The 24,796-nt window shown below is 39.1% G+C and overlaps 1 protein-coding gene across 2 annotated transcripts in view; it reads right to left on the bottom strand.

The window, feature by feature from the left end:
* LOC120093670 (uncharacterized) overlaps window positions 1–24,796 on the bottom strand; it is a 62,746-nt gene that overhangs the window by 13,738 nt on the left and 24,212 nt on the right. Inside the window, exons 2-3 of one of the 2 annotated variants that reach the window (XM_087559808.1) lie at window positions 11,067–11,263; window positions 6,980–7,089 (exon numbers count right to left, since the gene is read on the bottom strand). In XM_087559808.1, the coding sequence (XP_087415934.1) occupies window positions 6,980–7,089; window positions 11,067–11,145 (189 nt within the window). In that variant the 5' untranslated portion in view covers window positions 11,146–11,263. The remainder of the gene's footprint in view (window positions 1–6,979; window positions 7,090–11,066; window positions 11,264–24,796) is intronic. The other variant, XR_015625616.1, reaches the window with a different exon arrangement.

Below are 24,796 nucleotides of genomic sequence, written 5' to 3'. Positions count from 1 at the left end.
CACATTTCCCACGTCGGTTGTGTCCCAAATGTCAGATAACTTCATTCTTTTCAAATATATGTACTTGGAACATGACAAATTGTACTGAGCCAAAAGAAAAGTAAGAGTAAAGAACGTCACACATGAACGGAAACCTCTATGACTGCTTGGCTTAGGATCCAGCTTGGGAGGTGGAACTGAACTGTATACATGTATACACTAAGTGCTGTGAATCTTGAACACATTTCACATGACTAACCACAGAGTTGCAGCTTTTCACGAAGTCAGTTACTTTTAATTACCACCATAAGGAAGTGTGCACTGATTATAAAGGAACAATATAAGAAGAGTCTCTATTTTTTCCCCAAAGCAAGTAGAGAATTGCTTGCTTCTTTGTCTTTTAACTTAATATATGGTACAGCTACTACATCTTCTTTTACCTCATTTATAACCAAAGAAGAATATCAAATTGATGATGGTTTGGCTCCATGTACCCAATGTCATTTACACATTCTGTACTCCATTCAGTCCTCATAAAACTATACAAAGCCACGCGTCACAGATATTTCTTTAGCTTAGCCTCAGATAACCTAATTGCTAACTCAGACTCTGTATGCATACACTATATACTTAAAAAGTAAAACCCATGTTTGAAATCTCCAATATTTCAATTAAAAAGATGACAAAGTAATAGCTCCCAGAATTAACATCTTTAAATTAAGAATAAAAGTTTCAATCATTTTCTATTTTATCTGAAAGTACCATACGTGTACCATATCACCCAGAGTCCTCTGAGTATTCTACGGGAAGAAATACTTACTACTCATCTAACCACTTTCTGTGTTTTTAAAGTGCACACTTTAGATTTATCCACCATAAAACAAAGATTAGGTGTCTTTTGTAGGCACTGCATCCCAAGGAGTTCTGTGGGTTACTTGGTAACTATAGAAAAAAGAATCCTCAACTTGAAATTCTTAGTTGGCTATACTGGGGAAGACATGATTTCACATAGATCAACTGAGGAATATCGAATGACTGAGAAGCACCTAAAGAAATGTTCAACATCCTTAGTCATCAGGGAAATGCGAATAAAACAACCCTGAGATTCCACTTCACACCAGTCAGAATGGCTAAGATCAAAAACTCAGGTGACAACAGATGCTGTCAAGGATGTGGAGAACGAGGAACACTCCTCCATTGTTGGTGGGACTGCAAACTGGTACAACCTCTCTGGAAATCAGTCTGGAGTTTCCCCAGAAAATTGGACATAGTACTACCTAAGGACCCAACTATGCACTCCTGGGCATATACCTAAAAGATGCTCCAACATATAACAAGGACACATGCTCCATTATGTTCATAGTAGCCTTATTTATAATAGCCAGAAGCTAGAAAGAACCCACATGTCTCTCAATAGAGAAATCAATACAGAAAATGTGGTACATCTACATAATGGAGTACTACTCAGCCATTAAAAAGAATGACTTCATGAAATTTGTAGGCAAATGGATGAAACTAGAAAATATCATCCTGAGTGAGGTAACCCAATCTCTCTCTCTCTCTCTCTCACACACACACACACACACACACACACACACACACACACACACACACACACTAAAACCAACCAAAAAAACCACACAAGGTATGCACTCACTGAAAAGTAGATATTAGCCCAAAAGCTTGGATTGCCCAAGATCAATCCATAGACCATATGAAGCTCAAGAAGAAGGACGAACAAAGTGCCCCACCTGGGGATCCAGCCCATGTACATACAGACACCAAACTCAGACAGTATTGCTGATACCAAGAAGTGCATACTGACAGGAGCCTGATATATCTATCTCCTGAGAGGCTCTGCCAGAACATGACAAATACAGAGACAAATGCTAGCAGCAAACCATTGAACTAAGAACAGGGTCCTCAATTAAGAAGTTTGAGTAGAGGGGCTGGGGATTTAGCTCAGTGGTAGAGCGCTTACCTAGGAAGCACAAGGCCCTGGGTTCGGTCCCCAGCTCCGAAAAAAAGAACCAAAAAAAAAAGTTTGAGTAGAGATTGAAGGAGCTGAAGGGGTTTGCAACAATACCAACCAACTAGAGCTCCCAGGGACTAAACCACCATCCAAAGAGTACACATGGACAGACCCATGGCTCCATCTGCATTTGTAGCAGAGGATGGTTTTGTTGGGCACCAATGGGAGGAGAAGCCCTTGGTCCTGCCAAGGCTCATCACCCGAGTATAGGGGAATGTCAGGGCGGTGAGGCAGGAAGGTGGGTATGTGGATGGAGGAACACCCTCATAGAAGGAGGGGGATGGGGAATGGGATAGGGGGTTTTGGGACAGGCAACCAGAAAAGGGGATAACATTTGAAATGTAAATAAAAATATCCAATAAAAAAAAGATTGGTTTAAACTCAGAATTCTAGAAGCAAGGATCCCAGAGTAATCACTTTCCTTTAAAAAAAAAGTGGTCATCACAGTTTCCAGAGAGTTATGTGTTCTGGGAATTTGAAACTGGTACTTGATGGACAGAACATTAGAAAAGAGACAGACAGTGTTGGCAGCGAATGGTGAACTTCACCATGAATTTAGTCTGCAGGCCGTGGGTGACATGTGCCTCAGGAAATCTATGACTGTGGCCCAATGCAAAATCATAAATTTCAGATATCATGAGATCTTAAAGTATAAATACATGTGTGGTTCTCATATGTAAAGCTGTAGGTGACAACGCCATGCTGCAGCGTTTAAAGGTTGGACACAGGTGCATGAGCACTGGGAAGTGCTGAAGGATGGATTTATTTACATAGGTTTCAGGACATCAGGAAGGATCCTCTCATACAAGGACGAGGAAGTTGAAGTGGTCCGTGCCTTCTTAATCAACCACCTACATCATGGATCTGCTCCTTTATACATGAGGGCAGGTAAGTTGAATCACTCCCTTTAGCTTAGAGAGTGAAATCTATAAAATTTGGAAAATAATATTATGTCCATTTTAGTATTGTTGTGAGTGATTAAATGGGACAATTAAACATTGATTCATCAGTTTGGCTGCTCAAATATTAGATTACTTTGGCAAACAATGCAGTATGATAATTGGAAGTCCATGGGATTAGGAATCTACTGCTTACCATTTTACTCTTGAAAGGAATGCTTTTGATAAACATTTGTTTGATACTAACATTTGTTAGTAATCAGGTCCCTGTCACACTGCCTATGTATTCCCATAAGGCAAAAGCCACCCCATTTATACATTTATTTCTTCTTAAAACCCCTGTACACACTCCTTAGTTTGATATGCATTTAATTTCAGTGAATCCTGCAGTGTGACAAGGTGACTGAGCCCTCTTTTGAGTTGGGAGTGGAGAGAGGACTGAGTAGATTTACAGACACAGCTAGACATGTCAAATATGTTAGGATTCTGGGTTTGTAACAGTTTTATGCCTTATTCATGAATGTGCAGTGTTATACTCCTGTTATCAGCCACACATCTTGAATATTATTCACTGCATCAATGAAACATTTCTGATATCATTTAAGCTGGGATCATTTTACCTGAGCTCTATGTACGCCTGGCCCCTCTGGTGTTCGTGGGGTTGGTGCTACAAAAATCCTGAAGTTAAGTACAACATTTAGAGAATAGACTTCTAAATGATTTCCTTCCAATATGAACCAATTACACTGTGAAGTTGCTTCCTAATTTTGTTTCCCAACTAAAATGCCTAGCCTATGATGACATTTTCAATTTGTTTTACATTCTCCAGTTTTCAAAAGTGAAGGAGCAAAGTCATGCACACGATGGGTACTATGAAAATACACTGTGATAAATAGACTTGGTGAACGAATTAACTTATCACCTTCAAGGTATAGATAAAGTTTAATACAATGTATTTATATGTGTGTAGTTGCTGATACCCTCTAGAGTAAACTCCAGGTAGTAGAGAACAGGAAGGACCTGAAATGCTCTATGCCTTTCTTTCTTTCAATATAAACTCATTAAACTTACTCTCAGCAAGTCTAGCAAAGGTCTGAACAAATCAGATGTCAGCTATTTTAAGTTAGATTCAATAAACAATTCTACACATTCATCTCTGCCATGAATAAATTGGAGATGATCTCTCCATCCTGTGTACTTTATGGAGCCAGGGGGACAACAAAATTGCAGTGACTAGAATGAAAATATTAAAAAGATAAGTAATACTAGACAATGTTTGCAAAATGATAGCCACCCAAAGCTCACATGAGAAGCATCTAGGTTGCCTTGAGATTAGTGAGTCCTGGGATTCACTCTATGATTTTTTCCAATTCAGAACTGAGCAAATTTGACATTCACATTTGAACAAACTCTTTGGGTGAATCATTGTTATTCTTTTTAAACACCTGTTTAAAAAGGTTTTGTTGTTGATGATGTTGTTGTTTGTTTTTTATTATCATTATTTCCAGGTTCCTTACCACCAAAGCTAAAATGTTTCCTGAAGAGATGTGGCAAGGAATAGTCATTATTGTGTGAAAAGGGCAGTGACAAAGTAGACCCCAGCAGTGACCGGACAAGAACTCCCACAAGAAGGTAAAAGCCATTGACTTTCTGCTTAGCACTGTACTGAGGCACCCAATGTAGTGACTATCCTTTTACCAATCATCAGAAAATGACTTTTGAATGAATGATGTTGGTGAGGGCGATGATGTCTTTTGAACTCTCTGTGACATTCAGCCCAGAGGAAATGACCCTTCCTCCTTGAGACAACAGTTACAGGTCAAGCCATGAATTTCTCTCTGAGTCTTGCCAAAAGGAAGAGGATTTCCTTCCTGTGCTTTCTTCCCCTCCCATTCAGTGTCCACAAACTGGGAGAAGGCACATAAACATATACATTGTGTTTGTATGCCAGGCGCTGGGTTAATGGCCACATTTCCTGCCCTATGAAACTGTCAGACTCTCTGCTATTAAATGTTTCTCTGCCCCCAGAGTACAATTCCTTCACTGTCCCTAGAGAGGAGGGTGCTCTCCGGTCTCATCTTGTATTGTTAGCCTTTAGTTATCTCCTTTCAACCTTTTCCCATCATAGTTCATCAGAAGCAATTGGATGATCTTGGAAAGATACAAAAAGCCTGAAGAGGTAGTTGGTAGCCTAACTACAATGTAGTTTTTTGTTTTGTTTTGTTTTGTTTTGTTTTGTTTTGTTTTGTTTTGTTTTGTTACCTCTCCTGTTGTGACAGAATCTAGGAAAATCTTAGCATGGTTTAGAAAAACACACAGAAACCTTTTTGAATAAATAGATTCTTACAACAATTCAGGACCCACCTTAACATATGGTTACTTAGACACAGCTGTCAACTTCCAGTACTGAGCAGCTGAACACAACCTTGGGCTTGGCTTTAGGTAGAGTTTCATTCTAACTCACTACTCAAATCAAAGCTTATGCAACCTGCTGTTTTTTTTTAAATGCCTCCAATAATCTTCATTGGACCAGAGGACAGAAAGGGATGGTAGAGAACGAACAGTATACATATATAGAATTATTACATATTAGCCAGAAATTGTTTCCAAAGTGATATACATTTGGGGCTCTGAAGCTACTAATGGACTTGTTAGTTGTGGTTACTTAACCTTCTAACCTCACTGGTTTCTTATTAGTTCAGATTCTCTGCATCTGTTTTTCTTTTCATGACTTTGTCTGGACAAAGTGGATGTCAAATCAACTTTGATGTGCTTCAAATCAAAGGGAAGGTATATAGAGCATCCCTCAACTGAGTGTCAGATATTCCTATGTCTTCTAGGAAATGAGTAGGCTTGGTTTCATGGGCTGGAAAGTCCAGTGCCATTTCTTGATTCTATTAATTTTGAGGTATGCATTATCTCTTTGTTACCTTTAATCTGACATTTCTCAATATTTTATCCTAAGTTAAAATGGCTTTAAGAGTTAGCCTTTATGCAAGTTTTAGTAAGATATGCCCTGAAGAATACATATACATATGTGTGTGTATACATACATATATATATATATATATATATATATATATATATGTTTAATTTAGTGAAGGTCACTGAACTTCCTGCCTGCCTTCTCTCACTCATTTGTCTCCCTGTTTCTTCTCTCCTGCCCAATCTACATACATTGCTTTCCATCCTTCTGCAACATCGAGTCTCACTGAGCCTCAGCTGTCCATGGCTCCTACCACTGGAAAGGATATGGATCTCCAGGGCAGAGAGATTTGATTGTGAAGTCAGAAAGCTTCCTTTATCAATCACGATGTTATCATCGTCACTGTGATGCTTTTGCTTTCCAGCCTTTGTGTGTAGGGTAAATCCAAAGTGAGATGAAGAACCAGAACCACAGAGGTGGAGTTGTTTTTATTGATAAGTGGAAGAAATAGAACTTGAATTTGTACTTGTGACACTGAAACCTATTTTCTCTATGTTCTTTCACAACACAGCCAGGCACAGTGCTGAGGAGGCTGGGGAGATTATTGAAATGGTTTTATCAATAGTAAAATCAGTGGGATCTCATTCTTGGCAAAGCTCAGCATCATTGACTATAGATCCAGGAATGTGATCTGATCCCTGCAGAGAGGCGATGCCAGAGACAGCTCTACCCTCAGCATGTATGCTTAGTTTCACATTAATGCTATAATAAATGACCACAAGCTTAGTGAGTTGCAAAATCCAAAGTATTTTATCTTATAACTCTAAAGGTTAAACTTTCAAAATTGACTTAACTGGGCTAAAACGAAGACATTAGAAAGAACAAGAAAAAATTTATAACTCATAAAATAAAAAAGAATTATACTGAGTCTAATATATAATCATATTGAGAACAATTTAATTTTTACAGCTTTCTTGTCAGTTTCCATTATGGACTACAAGCCTGCTTTGAACATCTGTTATACATTGGCCACTGAATTTGGTACTAAGGGGACAAAGATAAGAAAATATTATCACTGTTTCCACAGATGTCATAAACCAGCATCAACAATCCTACAATAAGGTTATGCATGAGCATACAAACCTCTTTGATAAAGCTGTGTATGGATCCTTGATACAAGGTGACATGTTGGTGGTATCTGTGCGCTCTGGCCACTGGCTTGTTTGTAATACTTTCATACATTTGTCCAAGTCCTGTAAATGTAGACATGAGAAAAACAAAGTCTTCATCCTTTTAATGGTTCCTTTCACACAGCAACAAGCAAGCTGAGAATAGAGTTAACAGGCCACTACTGTACAAGACATAAATGGCGGTGTTAAAGCAACTTCAACAGGAGGAGGAAAAGGTAGGTTGAGTGATTAGGGGTGATTCTATGCATTCAATCAAAATGAAACCTAGCACTAGATAAGATTTTATTGAAAGAATTTTCCAGTAACTATACTAAAACCTCAGAAACCTATAACCTGCCCACAGGAGACAGGTCCACACAAATAGAGTCATTGTCTGTAGCTCCAACATTCCTTGAGTCATGTTCACCTTACTGGTGCACACAAGCAATACAATAGTGCTCTCCCCAGGGATTCTTTTCTCTAATGACAAGTAGGTGAGTAGCAAATTTAGATAGTTAACAAGACATTAGGTTACTATTGTCTTATAGCAACCACACAAATGTGTTTGACACATGAGCTTTTTTTTTTTTTTTCAGTACTCCAGGTTGGGAGCTCTCAAAAAACTAACTAGATTCTGGGTTCAGTGGGTCCCAAAAGTTAAGTTGAGTATCACCTGGTCTACAATCTCCTCTGGGGACAGGGAATATTTTCTCAATAAGGAATGTAGTTACTTGCCAAGGAAGGATTGGGCCCCCATCCTGTTGCTGGCTGCAGGCCAGATTTACGCTCTATTTCTATATATTACTTCAGTTCCCTGCCAAGTGGCTTCCTCTGAAGGCTGTTCTCATGCTCAAATGTTCTGCTTATAGTTAGTGGGAAGCAATACTTAGAAGTCTGAACATAAGATGGTAGAGTCATTGTATCTTAGAATTCTTCCCATACAATCACCCGCAAAAGGCATGACTATTAGACAGATGGCTTGCACGCGCGTGTGTGTGTGTGTGTGTGTGTGTGTGTGTGTGTGTTCATTTTCTTTTAATAAAACCTTTCGTGATACAGAATGCCTAATTACATCAGTTCACTAGATGTGTTCATAAAGACTCTTGCTGAGTGTCTATCCTAAGCCAGTAGTCGTACTAAGAAATTTTAACATCTTCTTTTTTCTGGAGATCAAATTCAAGACTGTACACACACACATACATGTTAAACATATGGTCTACCATGAAGTTTCACCCCCAGCCCTCTCCTCTCTAATGTCTACAAAAATGCTGTGAAGGATCAAACTATCCCTCCTTCACAGATGCTGAAATTAAGTCACCAGAGGAAAGATGTGCAATTAGTCCAACATTCTTAACTAATCATTGGCAGGGTGAGGCAGCAACTCAGGCATGCCATCCTGGATGGGGAATCCGTAAGTATCTCTTTTCAGTCTCAGAAAAGTGATATTATTTTCCATTTTACCTAAATACACTCAGCATTTCTCAAAGCTCTTGACTGCAGCATCAATGGCACCATCGCCAACTTGAGATTGCCAAAACAATGCTTCAAAGAAAAAAATTACACTTTCCACATGTGAAAAAATGATATAATTTCTCATATTTATAAAAATACAACCATTGTGATTTCATAAAACAGAATCAGCTTTCAAAGCATTTTGCAAACATTTCAGGAACTTCATTTGGCATCAACAGCAAATGAAGTCCTTTTTCAGTGATATTTATTTATGTTGTGTTTATGCGAACACGTTTGTGCATGTGTGTGTACGCACATGTGGAAGTCAGAGGACAACGTTCAGAGTCAGTTTTCTCCTTCTACCACCTGAATCCTTAGTACCAACCCAGGCTGTCAGGTTTGGTTGCAAGAAGCTTTTCTTGCTAATGCTCAATTTCAGCAGCTACAAGTGAGGTTCTCAAAGACCATCTTTTGTTCAAGAGTTTTAGTTGAAAGCAAAAACAAACAAAAAAACAACAAATACAAACCACTCAACACACATTCCTTTTGCATGATCTATCACAAATATCACTTCAATTCTATCAAACAGAAGAATGAATATGGGTCTTCATTGAGCTGCGTTTCAAGTTGTTAATCATATAGATTCTTATAAAATGCTTCTTAAACTCTCAAAAGAACTCACACCATATGATTAATTTTTAGGTAAACTGGAAGAAAATAATATTCTTTCCTGTTTTCATTTCAATTCTGTTTATATAACCACCAGAGTGATCTGTTTGTTCAAGAAAGACAAGAAACACAGTTGGTGATTTGAAGATAACTATATTCAAACTAAGGGGACATGACTCACTTTGTGGTTTTCTAAAAACATGTGCATCCCACTTTCCCTTCTCAGCTAGCTATGGTCTTAAGGCCGTTTCCTATGGCACAATGGTCTATCGTAGGCCTTTCATATAGAGCCACCAAATCTTGATCTGAATAGTGAATTTTACTTTGTCACATGAGTAGAGCTTTGTCTTCATGAGTAAAGTAATGTCTGTCAAGGAGAAAACAGAGTTTGTTCTGTAAGATGTCACAGCATAATGGGCTGTGCATTTACTGAAATAAAAGGTAACATGAATGTCATCATAAAAAGCCAACTTTCAAATAAAAGTGGTCCTTGACCAGAATGTGCCAGAAATTTCCTTGGTAAGTTTATAAACATAGCTCCGGTTATAAACAGGCTCACCCAAATCATAACACAGTTTTGAAGCGTAGCTATCTTCCTGTCCTTAGAACAATGGCAGCTCATGCTTTTTATAGGCATTTTGAGACACTGGTTTACTGCATGGAGGATTTCATCTGAGTCAAATTTTGCACAACTGTGGTTCCTTTATATACAAGTATTTCTAAGTTTTTAGTTAGGAACTACTCGCTCAATCTAATTTTATGGAAATTGTTTTTTTTTTTTAACAATCAAACCTTGCTTTAGTTTCTTCATATCTGTTGTTAATGTTTTGGTATTGTGCTTTGGAATATGGTTTACTCTCTTGTAAAATACAGGGATTATTCTAGAATGTCTCTCATATTTTGGACATTTAAAGAGTTCGGATTCCAGGCTTTATATTTGTGTACTGAATTTAGTTTTTATCTATCTTATATATTAAGGTCTTGGACTCATCCAAAATTGCTTTAACTTTTTAAAATTTATTTATTTTTTGCTTACTCACTTTACATGGTGCTCATGGCACCCCTATTGGTAACCCCTCCCACAATTTTTCTCCCCACCCCCTCCCCTTATCCTCTGAGTGGGTCCTCCCTCAACACCCCCACTCCCGTATCCTCCTACCCTAGCACTTCTCCGAGAGGCTATGTATGTTCTCTTCCACTGAGGCCAGACAAGGCAGCCCAGGTAGAGGAACATATTTCAAAATTGCTTTAATTTTAAAGAAAATGAAAATCCTACTCAAGTAGGGCTGGGCATAAAAGATTATTATTTATTTACATGACTAAGAACTCCAGAGGCAATGGCTTTGGGTACAAGCTGAACCAGCAGGTTAATTATATTTACGTTAGAAGTTATTTCTTTACATTTCTCATGAATTCGTTCCATGTTCCAATATTGGCCTCAGGCTAGACCTGCTAACGACTCAGCTCCAGGCCCACATCTCCTCCAATAAAAAGGTCAGCGTTAGCAGCCAACGCTTCCATTCTGGTTTCCAAAGATCAGTCTGATTGAGAGTGACAATTTGTTCACTCTAAACCAATCATGATGCCAGAAAAATATCACCCTCAAAATAATCAAACACACTCCGGGGACCAACACAAGGGCCCATCTCGCACAATGTACCTGGAACAGGCATTTCCTCAGAGAACATTTGAGTATCAAGGAAGAGAATTGATGGAAGTAACTGATGCCTACTTAGGAGTCAACTCAGGAGGACATGGTGACCAATCTTGATTTGGGCTCATTTAGGAAACATGTCTATGAGAATGTGTCTCAGGACATCCTGAGGAAGAAAGATACCACCCCCGAACTGTGGACTTGTTGCGCCATCCCACAGGCTAGGGACCCATAGCAAATATCAAGGAAGAAAGTTCAATTCGGCTGACCACCAGCCTCAACTTGCCTTCTGTTTCTTGGATTAGAACACAATGAGTAGAGCTGCCCAGAAACGCTGTTTCTGAAGTTCGGTCTGCTCTGATCATGAGCTTTCCCTGTCACAGTGGACTGAGACCAGTCAAAAGGAAACCCTCCATCCTGAATTGTTTTTCTCTTGTATTTTGTCACAACAAGGAGAAAGGTAAATAATGATACAGATGCTACCTGTAAAATATATCGTCATCATTAAACAAACAAACAAACAAAACCAAGCCTGAAAACGCTAAAGGCGTGTCATCCTTAAAACTCTTCCACCTCTCCTTTAAAAAATATGATTTGTCTTCCTTTTATTTGACTCAGGGTCAAACTCTCAGAAGGACTTAGGGCCATAGTTGATCTCCTTAAGGCTAAGAATGGGTTAATGACTGAAGGCACTGCATTTACTATAAATAATGTCTCATGTGTTCCCAGTAAAGTCATGGTAGTGCATTCCCTCAATTTGCATCCACCCAGAGGCCAATGTGTAATTATTTAAATGAGAATATTCTTTAAGAGGCCTGATTCCCCAAGGACTGACTCACAACCTATTGTCTTGTGAAGCCAGTAATAGCCTTAAGGGAAAGAAAATCTTCCACTTACTGTGGCAGACTTTACTAAGTGAAAAGAGAGTCTTCTGTCTCAAACAAAAGGGCTCTGTGAGGTTCCAGTGTGGTCCATCTGTGTAGCCTCACTCATGAAATGAACTCCTTGCCTATAAGCTGGTAAGCATCCCTGTTCCCATGGCATCGAGGGGGGATTCAGAGCTAACCTGGCATTTGGCATCTGGGAGACCCGCGGAACAGGTGCAAACACTGTAAAGTCAAACACATAAACTGAAAACACAACCTGTAAGTGTACACAGGGACCATCTCTGAGCAAGCACAGAGGAAGGGGTCTTGGCCTAAGTGCCAGGAGGGCTACCATTAAAACTGGTGCCAAATTCCAGTGTTCTTTTCAGGCCGTGCGATTTCATGCTCTTTCTTGCTTCTGAAAATGTGTCTTCTTTTTTATTCATCTTCCAGTCCAAGTTCACATGCCATCCCTTCCATCAGGTAGAAGAGTTCACCCTACCTTCTGAAGATTTCCTACCTAATTCTCCCATATGGACCTAACCTACACTCTTTTCTTCTTCTTTTTCTCTTTTTTTAAAGTCATCTCCTTTCATCACAGGAGAACTGTTAAGCCTCACTTTTTTCACTTAAAAAAGTATAAAGATAATAACCCCTTTTTAGAGTACCTGTAAAGATAAGTATTTAGCACTTAACAAATATGCCTCAAATGAAATTCGAGTCCAAAAGGTTAAAGTTGAAAGGTTAAAGTTAAATCTTTGTAACATCAACAAAAGGGAGGGCTACGTGCAGCCTTGGAAGGGGCCACGTATACAACAGTTAATGAAGAAATACATTTTTTAGCCCTCAGTAGACTGTGATCATGTCCTAGATGGGATTAGTGCTACTTTACAGAGAGATTCCAATGGTCCACTGCCTGCCAAACATTTCTTTTGCTCATGTGGTATATTTTCTTTAAAATACAGATTCCCACTAAGAGGACAATATCTTGTCACCCTGGGATTTGTCCAAGAGCATCTAAGTGGTAATTCCCTGAGGGGGTTTTAGAGAGGTCCCCTGTGCTAAGAGCAGCATTTGATGGAACATCTATCTAGCTCGTTGAGATCTACAACCAAGTTTTGCTCCTTAGGTGAGTTTCTTATATTCTTCCTTTTTTTCATTCTATGTTTTTTACTACTTGAGACTAATTTTTTCTTCATTTTTCTTCTGTGGGTAGAAAAGGTGAATTAGTGTCAACATTTTGTTTTTCCATTAAAAGATGATGGCACATGAATTAATAAGAAAATGTTTATGTTTTAAAATAGGTGGAAGCAAAATTGAAAAGAATTCTTAGGCTTTTACCTTAGGATCTGAATGATTCGTGTGTCTAAGCAACCCAAATATTCTGTGTGCCTTTGAGCCTCTCTCCCCCAAATATGGTATCCTCATATTGGATCATTTCAGCCTTTGGTGCAACAGAATTACAGTTCAACACACTGGAAGGTGAAAAACATCTAAAATATCTTTTCCTTTCCTCTTTTTTGCAATGAAGGTGGAAGCTAGTAATTAAAAGGATATTTACGTAACACACTGGATGGTGTCTCTGGTACTCAGCTGTGCTGGATCCTCTCCAGCAGAAGCTCAGCTCTAAACAAGTTCCCACCTGCTCACCGAAGGGCTTATTTTACCTGTTTGAGCACCTTCGCTTTTCCTTGTTTCTAACCATGGTACCAAAGAGAAACACAGACTAATGACTCTGCCTGTTTCTTGGCAGTTTTACGGATGGGATTTAAAGGTAATAGGTTGTCTTCTTTTCTGGTTGGTCTAGAAAGCCAGAGTGCTAAAGCTGGTAATGCTTGGCTTCTGGGGAGAAAAACCTGTCTAGACCCTCTCTCATTACTGACAGGAGGGATGGTTATAACTGAGGGGTGAAGAAAGGCGTCCCTCTGCGTGCGCAAGCTGTGTGGACCATGCTTGTGTCTTCATTTTCCTTTTTGTAGATAGCAAATAATACAGACATATAAGAGCATTAGTGAGCCTCAAGTAAGATGTTTGCTTAAGTGATTCTCATTCACTAGGTACTCAATGAGCACTGGCTTCCTTCCCTGATTATATGTTCATTCTAGGGAAAAGGATCAGCCTCAGCTGAATGCGAAAGATCGACTTTCCTATAGCATCGTAAGTGCAGAATCAACAATGGGAATGACTGGGGAGCCAAGACACTTTCAGATTGACCACAGGCATCTTTGTAGCCGCTGCTCCCCTAATTCTATTTATTTACCAAGTATATGCAGACTTCCATTTTCAGAGCTGGTTGTTAGCATATGGAAGGCATGATTGAGTGAGTCTTAATCACTTTTCTCAAAGGTCTCCTAATATTGTGCGACACAGCTGTGTAAATACAATGACAAAAGCCAACAGTCACAGAACACTCACTATGTGCCAGGCACTGTCCTATGTGCTTTGCATACACTAATTCATTTACTCTGTCCAACAGCTATGTAACTTGGTTGTGTGCACCAAAATGTGCCATGAAACATTCATGAACCCCAAAAAGACCACCAAGAAGCCAAATCCAATGCAATCACAATAGGGTCTCTTTACTCAAGCTCAAGTTTGGGCTCCTTGCCAACCCTGACACAGCAGGAACGTGGAGCCCTGAGCCTAGTTTTAGGCAAGCATTTATAGAAGCAAGAAGGGGGTATATAGCCTGGTACACATCTGATGTGAGGGGGCATCAAGGCCTTTAACATAATTGACTGATGCTGAGAGGCAAACTATAACTGCTTTTTTCCTGATTGGTGGTTGTTAGGAAGTGAAGGGTCAGGGTTGGCCTTGTAACCTGGGCGTGTACACTTGTTTAGTGAATAACCTAGAAACTGGTAAGCACGGGTCTTAATGGGGGGCAGCCTGGAAACTGGTGCTAGGTCAGTTAATGAATTAGTTAGGTTAGAACTGTTAGTTAATTTGAGTTCAACCTCAGATCAGGTTCTCTAAGATGGAGTCTGAACCCAAAAGTTTTGGCCTCTTAATATCAGCTACTGTGTTGAGTCAATAATGGGCTCAGAGAGGGCTACCCAGTGGTCACATAGCTAGCCAATGAGATCTGGATCTACAACATTTTTCTCTTTCCCACTATGCTTTATTACCATGCTACATACAAGATAGCATAAAGTCTTCTTGAAGATCCCAATGTCAAGGACTGTGGACAGATTGCTTGACAAAACTAAAAGAATAGGAGACTTTAGATGTATCTTTCAATATTAGAATATTTACATTAAGTTGATTTTAGCTTCCTCAAACATTGTCTTCTGTGATATGTCATTTTGATCCAAGGGCTTTTCTAGTCTCCAAAAAGTTTCAAGAATTGGGAGCCAACCCATCCTGCTGGCTACAGGTCTTTCTCTTTAATTCCTCCAAGTCCCATTTGAAAATTTGAGCAGCCAAGGAACAAGTTCTCTTACTCCAAGATATAGTGCAAGAAAATCTTCCTTGTGAGCAAGGAAAAATCAGTACCTTTGGGCTTGCTGTTTGCCATCCATGGACCAAAAACTTTCTAGATCATCACAGTGCTAGAAGAGGAAAGGTCTCATTCAGGGCAAATGATGATAGTTACTGAGGATAGCTTATGACTACCACTAATGCATCTCTTGGCAAAGAGAAGGGACTCTACTGGTCATTGTGTTTTCCATTTGCACAACTATCAGAAAGCAACTTAGAGACTGGATCCAGATCGGTCCACATGACCTCAGCTCCACTGTGCTTTGACTCGCTACTCCCTAGCCTGGGTTCCCAATTGCGTGTGTATTCTGTGACTGTTTTTCCTACCTGGAAGCTATAGCCTTTTGTTGGAGAAAACTGCATCCACTTCTGCCACTCCTTCCACTATCAGGAATTCACGATGGCATCTACATCAAAGGCGTAGGGAGTGTGCTCTGGAGAATGTTTGCTTACATGCTGTTTCAGACTGTACCTGGGAGGGTAATCTTTTCATCCTCGCTGTGCCTTCCTTAGAAGCCTATCAAACCACTCCTGGCCTTTTCCTACTCCCTTTTATCACCCTCTGGAACAAAGTTGGGACTTGTGCAATGACGGGGTGCTTTTCTGTGGGAACAATAATCTCATTTCAATATGTGTGGGTGGGTAGATTATATATTACGGGCTTGGAGCTCAGTTGTAGGACGAGGGAGGGACTCGGTTAAATAGTTGTATGATTAACAAGCTGCGGGATTTTTATGGTTGCGGGAAAAAAGGCTACTGTGGGAATAACCGGGTCAGATGGAGAATGATTCAGCCCAAGGCATTCTGTAGGTTATAAGGTGGGAGTGGAGACAGGCAAGGAAGTGGGTCCCCCACGTGTTAGAAAACAAGTGAAGATTATCTCTTCAGAAGCACTTGAATATGCACTCTCTTTTCCTCTCCTCGTTTCTTCTTCCTCCCCTTTCTTCTTGTCTTTTTTAAACTTTTCTACCTCCTTGGGGGAAAAATAAATCTGGATTACAGAGGAAAAACGCCCTGTAATAGGTGCTGCTTCCCTGTATCAGAGCTTGCTGTTAGTAGCCAGCTATTAGTTACACAGAATGGCTAGACAAGGAAGTGGACATTTGCTGCCTAGCTAGTATACTTTTTTTTCATTAATCAGATCACCTGTCTTGATTTGACTCACCATGTTTGCAAGTGTAAACTGGACTCAGTAACTTTCCATGTTTCCTCTGAGCTGTCTACTCACTGACAGTTTGTGGGGACCTGACAAGTGTAGGACTGCAGGTATAGCAACAAACTCTTGGTCCCTGCCTGGGTATTAAGCCAAGGGAGAAAGGACACCAAAGTCAGGCAGATAGAGACAAGATTGTCACCACCTCTCTAGAAAAATACTGCTAAGGGTCAAGATCCCAGGGAACAGAAGTAATAACTTTCCAGAGGCCCCAAATGTCAAATAACAAGCAATTTGTTGACCCATTCTCCAATGCAGGTCAAACAAATGTGTTTTCCACCTGCTAATGGCGGTGGGGTCTTCTTCTCTGGGAGGCTTTCAGCACGGAAACACAACTCATGCAATGTCTTTTGCTTTCAGAGCTACTCGAAAGACTACCAAATGAACAGATTGTGTGATTACTGCTTCCAAATTCATTAGCAGCTAAGTCATCCCCTTCCCAATGAGAGGCTATGCCACAGGGCAGAAACAAGGAATGTTGAGAGAATATTGCACTAAAGCCAATAGCCATCTTTCTAACAACTGTTGCCCATGCACACATCTCAGTCTAGTTGGTTATTAGATCAAGACCATAAGGACTAATCTGGCCAATAGTCTTCCACAGAAGCCACATGCATGATTAATTAAAAATTTCTTCTGTCCCTCTCTAACTGCCATGGTGACTCTGAAGGATATATGTTGCAGATGGCATAATTACAAGACAGTGGAAGCATGTTGAAGCTGGAAAAAAATGTACTGTGTGACTGACAAATCAAATGTATGTCTTTAAACCATTGAAATTCAAAGTTTCTATTGTTGTTCTGGAAAAAGAACTTCTTCTCTCCTGACTAAAAATATTTGTCCTTCCTCAAATCAAGGACTTGGTCGACTACGAAAAGGACAATAATTTTTGTGTTCAAGAACACTTGATTTAATGGGGAAGACAGAAAACACACAGGGAAGGATAATTATTATCTGTGTTAGGAACACTGAAGTGCAGAAAGCAGTTCTTGGAAGAATACCTTGAAATGTGTGTACAGAGTAAACACCACTTATGAAAGACATTGGAGCAAACGTAAAATGATTTGTTTAAGTAAATGGTAATAGATCTTTCACACAATGAAGAGAGAGTCTTCTCATGGGAGAGCTTTCCTCCTACGGGGTACATGTATAAGACCTAATTCATAAAGTGTTTCTTCTACACTTTGCCATTAGCTAAGAAAGTTTATGGCTTTTCTCTTCCTGTTGTGGTTTCTTATAAAAAGTAAAGCTTTGATTTGGATTTGACAGATGGGTACCTACAATATTAAGTATGAGAGCCAGACTCCATGAAACCCCATCATCATTTAAATGTGTTCTCCCTCATCCCCACCCTGATTGACATGTCCTGCCTGGTTAAACATCATTGATTTGGAATGAACCTTTGAGCTCTCAGAATTGTAACCCCATGACCAGTATTGATAGAGAATCAATAGTTCCATTCTTTAATTAGAAGAATGTGGATATTCCTTTTAAAGCAAATATATAGGGTTTTTTTTTGTGATCTACATAGTACTGCACTAATCAATTATTTGGGGGGGATCTGTGAATGATCCATTGTCCTTTATTTTGGTGACATTATCTTGTTTTCCATTAGGTCATCTTCATATCCCTACTCTCTGTCTACCTGTAAGTTGTACATGAGTCACAGATCCATACTCTGGAGACAGTAGTGCTCTCTTGACAATGAGTGATTCAAAACTGGGGCTGTGACCCAACCTAGTTCATTGACAGTTAGGCTTTAATCCTTTAGGAGAATCTGGTGGCTTTAATTTTGAATGGAGAGGATATAAACTGTCTTTTCCATTGCCTATCAATCTAGGAGAACACAGACCTGCAGCTACTAGCTTCCGTGTGACTTCTCTGGGAATCCTAACATTAGAGAGAGCAGTGCTGCTTCAAGCCTTGATGAATCCATCACTCATGCCAACTTCCTTCTGGCCTCATGCCAACATGAGTTGGCTTTTCTATGGTTTGCAATGAAACGAAATCTAATTAATGTTGGGACAAAAATTCTCATGAGGAAAAGAAAAAAGCCAATGCACCTACCATCAATTATTTCACTGATTTGAAGCCATTCTCTACTTTCCTCAAATACCTGAGTGCTTCAGAGCAGTTGTAGAAATTGTCTTGCGAAGGAAATCATGATCTAATCTTTTTTTCTTAAGGCAGAGCATATTTATTGAATGTAAGGAATAATTATTTTTACGTAATTAAATACTTCTAGTCAAAGTATGAAATGGGTAATGATAGAAACAATTTTTTAAAACATATCTAAAAACCATATAAAGGCCAGGTAAATACAAAACTACACTGCAATTTTTTCTATTTGAAAGTCCTTTTCTCAATAAGAACTTACACAAATGTTAACTGTTTTGTTCTTTGGGTAAACTTAATTAAGTCAACATGCATAGCTAATTTATTTGCTCTCTTCCTATGGTAATGCCATCTTGGGGAGTAGTTACGACTTTAGAAGGCCCAAGGGAGATTAAACAATCCAAAATGGAGAAATAGGTCAAGTTTACCTCAAATGGTTCATAGGTTTCTGTTAATATTTTCTCTCATCTCTAGAAAAAAGTGAAGAAGGGAGCAGGGTAAAAAAGAGAAGGAAGGAAATGAGGGAACAATAGAGAAATAAAAGAAGGATGGAAAAGAAGCAGAGAGGGAGAGAAAACAAGAAGAAAGGGAAAGAAAATGATTAAATGCATTATTAAAACCTAATTGTCACTGTAATTAAGCTCCTGAGGTAAATGTTATTTCAAGTTTATGAATGGAACCAGAGGCCACAAGAGAGTGGTAATTAATCTTAATTTCAAATATTGAGGTACTTTCTACATGCCTGTTATGAATTGCTTGTTTCTCACAGCAACCCAGTGAAGTAGACAACTTGATCTTCTGTTCATAGGTGAGAAAATAGGAACCAAAAGAGGTAGAATAATGCATCTAAGCTCACACATTTGGGTAACCCTGCTCTCAAACCTATGTCCTAGACCATTAAACATTCTTGGCCCTATGGCCAATGGATTTATGCAGTTCATTTGCTTGAGCTTTTAAAACTCATTAGTAGTTATAACTGTCATGTTTCTCCACTGCAGATAATGTAATTACATTGTTATTTCCAGAAGAAAGGGATCCAGTGAAGAATGAAGACAATACTCCAAGCTGAAAAAGAGGTCTGATAGTATGTTAATAAACATTTGCAAATGATTCCCAGAGCCATGCCTTGAAACTAATCTACCCAGAAAAGGGATGACCCTTGCATGGCCAGTGTAGTATTGAAACAGGGGAAATCATTGTTTCTGCTCAGGGCTCTTAGTCTATTAGAAGATAATTTAAGAACAGACCTAAAAGAAAATTAAAATACAACTTTATTATATTTTATAAAAAAAAACTCCACCTATAAATCTCGGCAGCTGCTGAAAGGAGAACAGGAGTGAAAAGGGGGGGGGGAGGCTATGTTGTTTAAGCAGCCATGGAACCCAGATACACGGTAGGCAAGCAGTCAAGTGGTGTTCTTGGTGGGGGTGAATTGAGAAAAATAAAAGGGTAAAGAAGCATAATGTATCAGAAAAAGAACATGTGGATTCTGGCAGGCATCAAAAAGAAAGAGAATAAAGAAAAGGGAAGGGAGGTTTGGAAGACCCATTTTAACCTCATGGCTTCACAGCTCATGGAGCCACAAATCTGGGAATATTCCACCCAAAAATATAAGAAAGACAAGAATAGAAAAAGCAATAGTCAGTATTTGAGCAAAAGAATAGTTATTCCACCCATCTCTTTAGCTTGGCCTAAGGTCAACTCGCCCTCCTAGAGGCAATCCCTTGGCCAGCTGAGGCTCAACTGAAATGTTCATTGCCCCTCCACCCACAATATATACCTCCTTGTGTAGACCTGATGAGCTATTATAAGCCAAATGTTCTACTGAAACAAGAGAAATGGATTCTAAGGTAGCCAGATATTCTACTGAGAATAGATTCTACATTAGAATGCAATGGTGAGATTCACAGTGTGGAGAATATTCAAAATGTAGACATGAGATTCACGAAGAATACACAGCTGATACCTATGACCATGGTAGAACTGAAAATTAGTCTTAGATTAAACCAACACTGGGCTACTTGGAACTCAACATGTTATTCCATGCTATGACATGCCCAAGTTTTACAAAAAGGATAGGATCCCTAAAGATATATAATATGTCACATGCTTCATTCAGTATTCAGGAAGGAGGAGCTCATTCTATACCCAATTCATCATCCAGAAAATTATATTTGACTCACATGCACAGGAAAATTTCAACCTGAACAATTGGAATGAATATTTGAGGTGGATCCTGAAAGACCCTCCTACCTACTCCTTTTAGGTTCTGAGCTGATCCGAGACTCAGTTTCTGGATTTGTTGTTGTAAGCCTTTGTATTTAAATTGAGAACTTCAAGACTTGAGCTCTCCATCTTTTCATCTAAGGTAGGGACTGGCTCCTTGTACATTCTCAATGGCAGATGAAAGTGTTCTTTTGATTCTACCTTGCTACTAAAGAGCTACATTCTTAGTCAGCTCTAGTGGGTAGTGTGTGGAATTATAAAGAAACCCCATAACCCAGTGAACCCCAATCTATCCCCAAATAGCCACTCTATATCCTATAGTAAAATTTCACCTCTTTCCTGCCACTATTGAAATCATTACTCTGACCCAATCTCTACTTCGTTTTCCTCAGCAAGGCACTCAAGACCAACCCATAGTCCACAAATAACCACAATCCCCCCTCCCTCTGGAAATTCTCTAAGCTCTCCTCCTTGTAACACTTTATACCTTGTAGTAAAATTGTGACCAGCACAACCACTGGACATTTTACGGTTGTCAGTCATCTCAGTTGTCTATTTCTGCATCTCCTTATATTTCAAGAAACCCCATAGTTCTTCAACAACTACTCCACAAATCACAATAAATCCCCAACTACTGCTCTACAAATCCTGTTAGTTTGGAATAATTCAGTTGTTTCATCATGGCATCTACTTGATGTTCCTCAGTGTGTATACTATTTCCCGATCTGCCCCATATTCCATGAAAAATGCAGAAAAGTCCTTGACTATGCCAACTCCACAAAGTGCACCAATGCTTTCCCTCAGAGATGTTATTTTCATTTTCATAAAGAACTCCCAACCTCTTTCAATTGTACATCCTCTTGCCACTTCAGATTCAACATCAGCCAACAATCATCCTCCACAAGCTTTCTCAGACTACCCAGGACACTACAATCTTCTTTCCTACCTTCCACAATCCACATTCATTCTCTCCCTTACCATAACCACATCTTACTCCCCAGTAATTTCAAGTCTTTCCTCCAAAGGTGTCTTAGCCTCCATAGACAGTACCACCCTTGGCTCCTCCATCTTCTTTGAATTCCATTTTATGCCTGCCTCTTCTCTCCAAGCCATTAACATTCCCAGGAGAACCTCAATTGAGTCATCTTCATCTTCCTTTTAGTAATCCTTCCACAGGAAGTGTAATTTTCCTTGGAGTCTCACAGTTACTCGTTCCCTTTAAAAAGACATTCCATTCTACAAGAAGCCTCTGACTATAATGTGCACCATATACATTGTGTTTTTCCCTTTTGTGTCTCTGTGATAGAATACTATGCCCATAACAATGTGTGGAAGAGCATTCCTTTGGGCTGATGGTTCCAGACAAGTAAAAGTTCACTATGGCAGGGAGACATGGGAACAATCAGCAAGTATGGTGGTTACAGTAGAAAGGTAAGAGCTCAGTTCTTGAACCCAAAAACATAAAGCAGAGGGATGGCCCTGAGAATGGAGTGAAAGCCTTCAAACTTCAAAGCCTACCCCTCAATGCTTCTACTGGTATACTTGCTTCAGCAAGACCTCTCAAAAGGCCTGACTAAATGCAATCTAAGTGGTCAAATACATAAGTCTATGAAATACAGTATCATTCAAATAACAGCAATACACTATACTCTAGAGTACAACCAATCTGCATGACAAATCATACCACCCTCCTCTTACAACCTAATTACACTGAGCAGTAACAGCTAATCACAATTTCAGCAAGGCCTTACTATGCCACAGTAATTCTGCTAATTCTTTTTCATCATCTTTACAGCTAATTCACATGTCATTGAAACTTCCAAGGAACCTGTCACCAAGCACATTCCAAACTAAACCCCAGCCTTCCGTCCACATAATCATCTCACACTCCGCAATATTCTCCAATAACCCTCTAAATTCTCCAAAGAATGCTTGTATCTCAGATGATAGTTTGCAGTTAGTGCCCGAGAAGGATCACTAAAATCCAGACTATAGTCCTAAGGACCTCTTTGTCAATTTACATGCGAAGAGACATCCTTTATGGTGTACAAAAATATATTTTATCATGATGTGCACACTGCTGAATGCTGAACACAGCAGATGTCTATACTTTCAAAACAGGCCTTGAATAGTGTGCTACAGCAAGACAAAAATGTGCTCTGTAATGTGGAAATTGTTCATCCCATTCACACTCAGAGTGGTAACACCATGCAGATTCTAGCTTCTCCAATGCCATTTGTTATTGTGAAGGAAGAAGAGGACACGGACAATGACATTGAGAGGGAATAGTGAGTTAGAGATGGATTGCATGAAGATTTGCGTATGCTAGAAATTATTAAGGAAATACAGTGGCTACTTCCAGTTTCCAGTCATCATCCTTACTGTTCTGAAACCTCCTATGAATCATGACAGAGAAGCTACATTAGAAGCTCAGAGAAGGGAAATGAACTGCATGACCCTAGTCTAGCAGTTTAACTGTGTGCTTAAGATGTTTACCGAAAGCCCATAGCTTTTAACTCACTTGCTACTTGCTTATGGAAGAGTTGAAAAGCCGTTGCTTTCAGCTCTTGATTCTAGTTCTTGTGCACTGAGCCACACTTCTTTTTTTGTCTTTGTATTTTTCTAGTTTTGATCCAAAGACCTCCTTGTCTCTCTTATTTATCAGAATAGCTTCATAGCCCCAGGGGCTCATGAAATTTCTCTCTCTCTCTCTCTCTCTCTCTCTCTCTCTCTCTCTCTCTCTCTGTGTGTGTGTGTGTGTGTGTGTGTTCCAAAATTCATCATTCACCCTTATATTAAATGGACTGAAAATAGTTGTAAATGGTAGGAAAGTAAGTATACACAAAATAAATTACAATCTCTGTAAGGATTTTTGAAATCTCAGGAGCAATATCAAAAAAGTAAAAAAATAAGATCTTATTTCATTTTCTTTAAACTAAAGAAAGTATGGAAAATTAAATTAGGAGCTATGATCCAAAAGAATTTGATCATTATTGATAATATCTTTAGGCTAGAAATTTTCTATCTCATGACATCGGATAGGTAAGTGGGAACACCTGACATCGAGTGAATTTTGGGCCAAAAAGAGGCCATTCATGTAATTTCCAATTAAAAGCGTCTTGTAGTCAGGCAGTCAGTTCAGGTATCCAGGTTTAGCTATTTAGTGCTAGTTTCCTTTGAAATAAAAAGGGTAAGTGTGGATGCTGAAATGGTTATTGGTAAAACCGAACAGGTATATATCCTTTGTTTGAAGATACAGCCAATTCTAGAAAGATATTTTTCACATTGTAATAATTGTAGTTTAAAATTACTCTGTGGTGATGTGAATGAGCTTCATTGCATCATAAACTGCTGGATTTACCACGCAGGAAAGAACCAAATTTCTGGTAAGAGACAATGGTTATTTCATGATTAGCTCATTTTTACCGGCTCTTGAAAACTTCCTCAGATCAGTTAAGGTACATCAATGAAGACAGTTCAAATGCAGGATGTTAAATCTAAGTATCCTCTAAGACCAAAATAGCTAGCTTAAATGTGAAAATGTCCACTCTGTCTGCTTTCACAAATTCTATACCTGGAGGAACTGAAGTAAAGGTTACACTGAACCTTGCTGAGACTAGGCTTGGGGATTTTCTCCATATTTGAAAGAATCTGAGAGAAACAGTGCCTAGATTTCTGTGTATATTTTATAAATACCCTCAATGTTAAGCAACTTCAAGCTACAGTTACTATCTTATTCTGTCAGTTGATCAGAAGTTTCAAATAGTAATTAGTATATAGTCAATTAAAATGGGGCTATCTAGGGCTAGAAAAATGGTCATAATTAATTTATGGATTACTTCTTGTAGAACACAGAAATATATTCTTGAAGAACAAACACAAAAATATTCTCTTTAAAAGGACTGAATGGTAGCACCATTCTCTCTTGATCTCTTTAGGGAGTAAATGCTAAGGTAAAAACAAATGAATATCAAAATTGTAAGGATGGGAGGAAGAAAGACAGCTGAAGTCCTAAAGTGCTTGTTATGCAAGCATGCGGATTTGAATTCAATTACTGGAACACACACAGCTGAGTGTGCTTTTCTGTACCTAAACCCAAGAGCTGGTCATGTGAAG

This window comes from Rattus norvegicus, chromosome 7 (genome assembly GCF_021556685.1).
Source record: "Rattus norvegicus strain SHRSP/BbbUtx chromosome 7, alternate assembly SHRSP_T2T, whole genome shotgun sequence".
Lineage (NCBI taxonomy): Eukaryota > Metazoa > Chordata > Mammalia > Rodentia > Muridae > Rattus > Rattus norvegicus.
The sequence above is the reverse complement of the archived record's forward strand: the minus strand, read 5'-3'. Positions and strand labels throughout refer to the sequence as shown.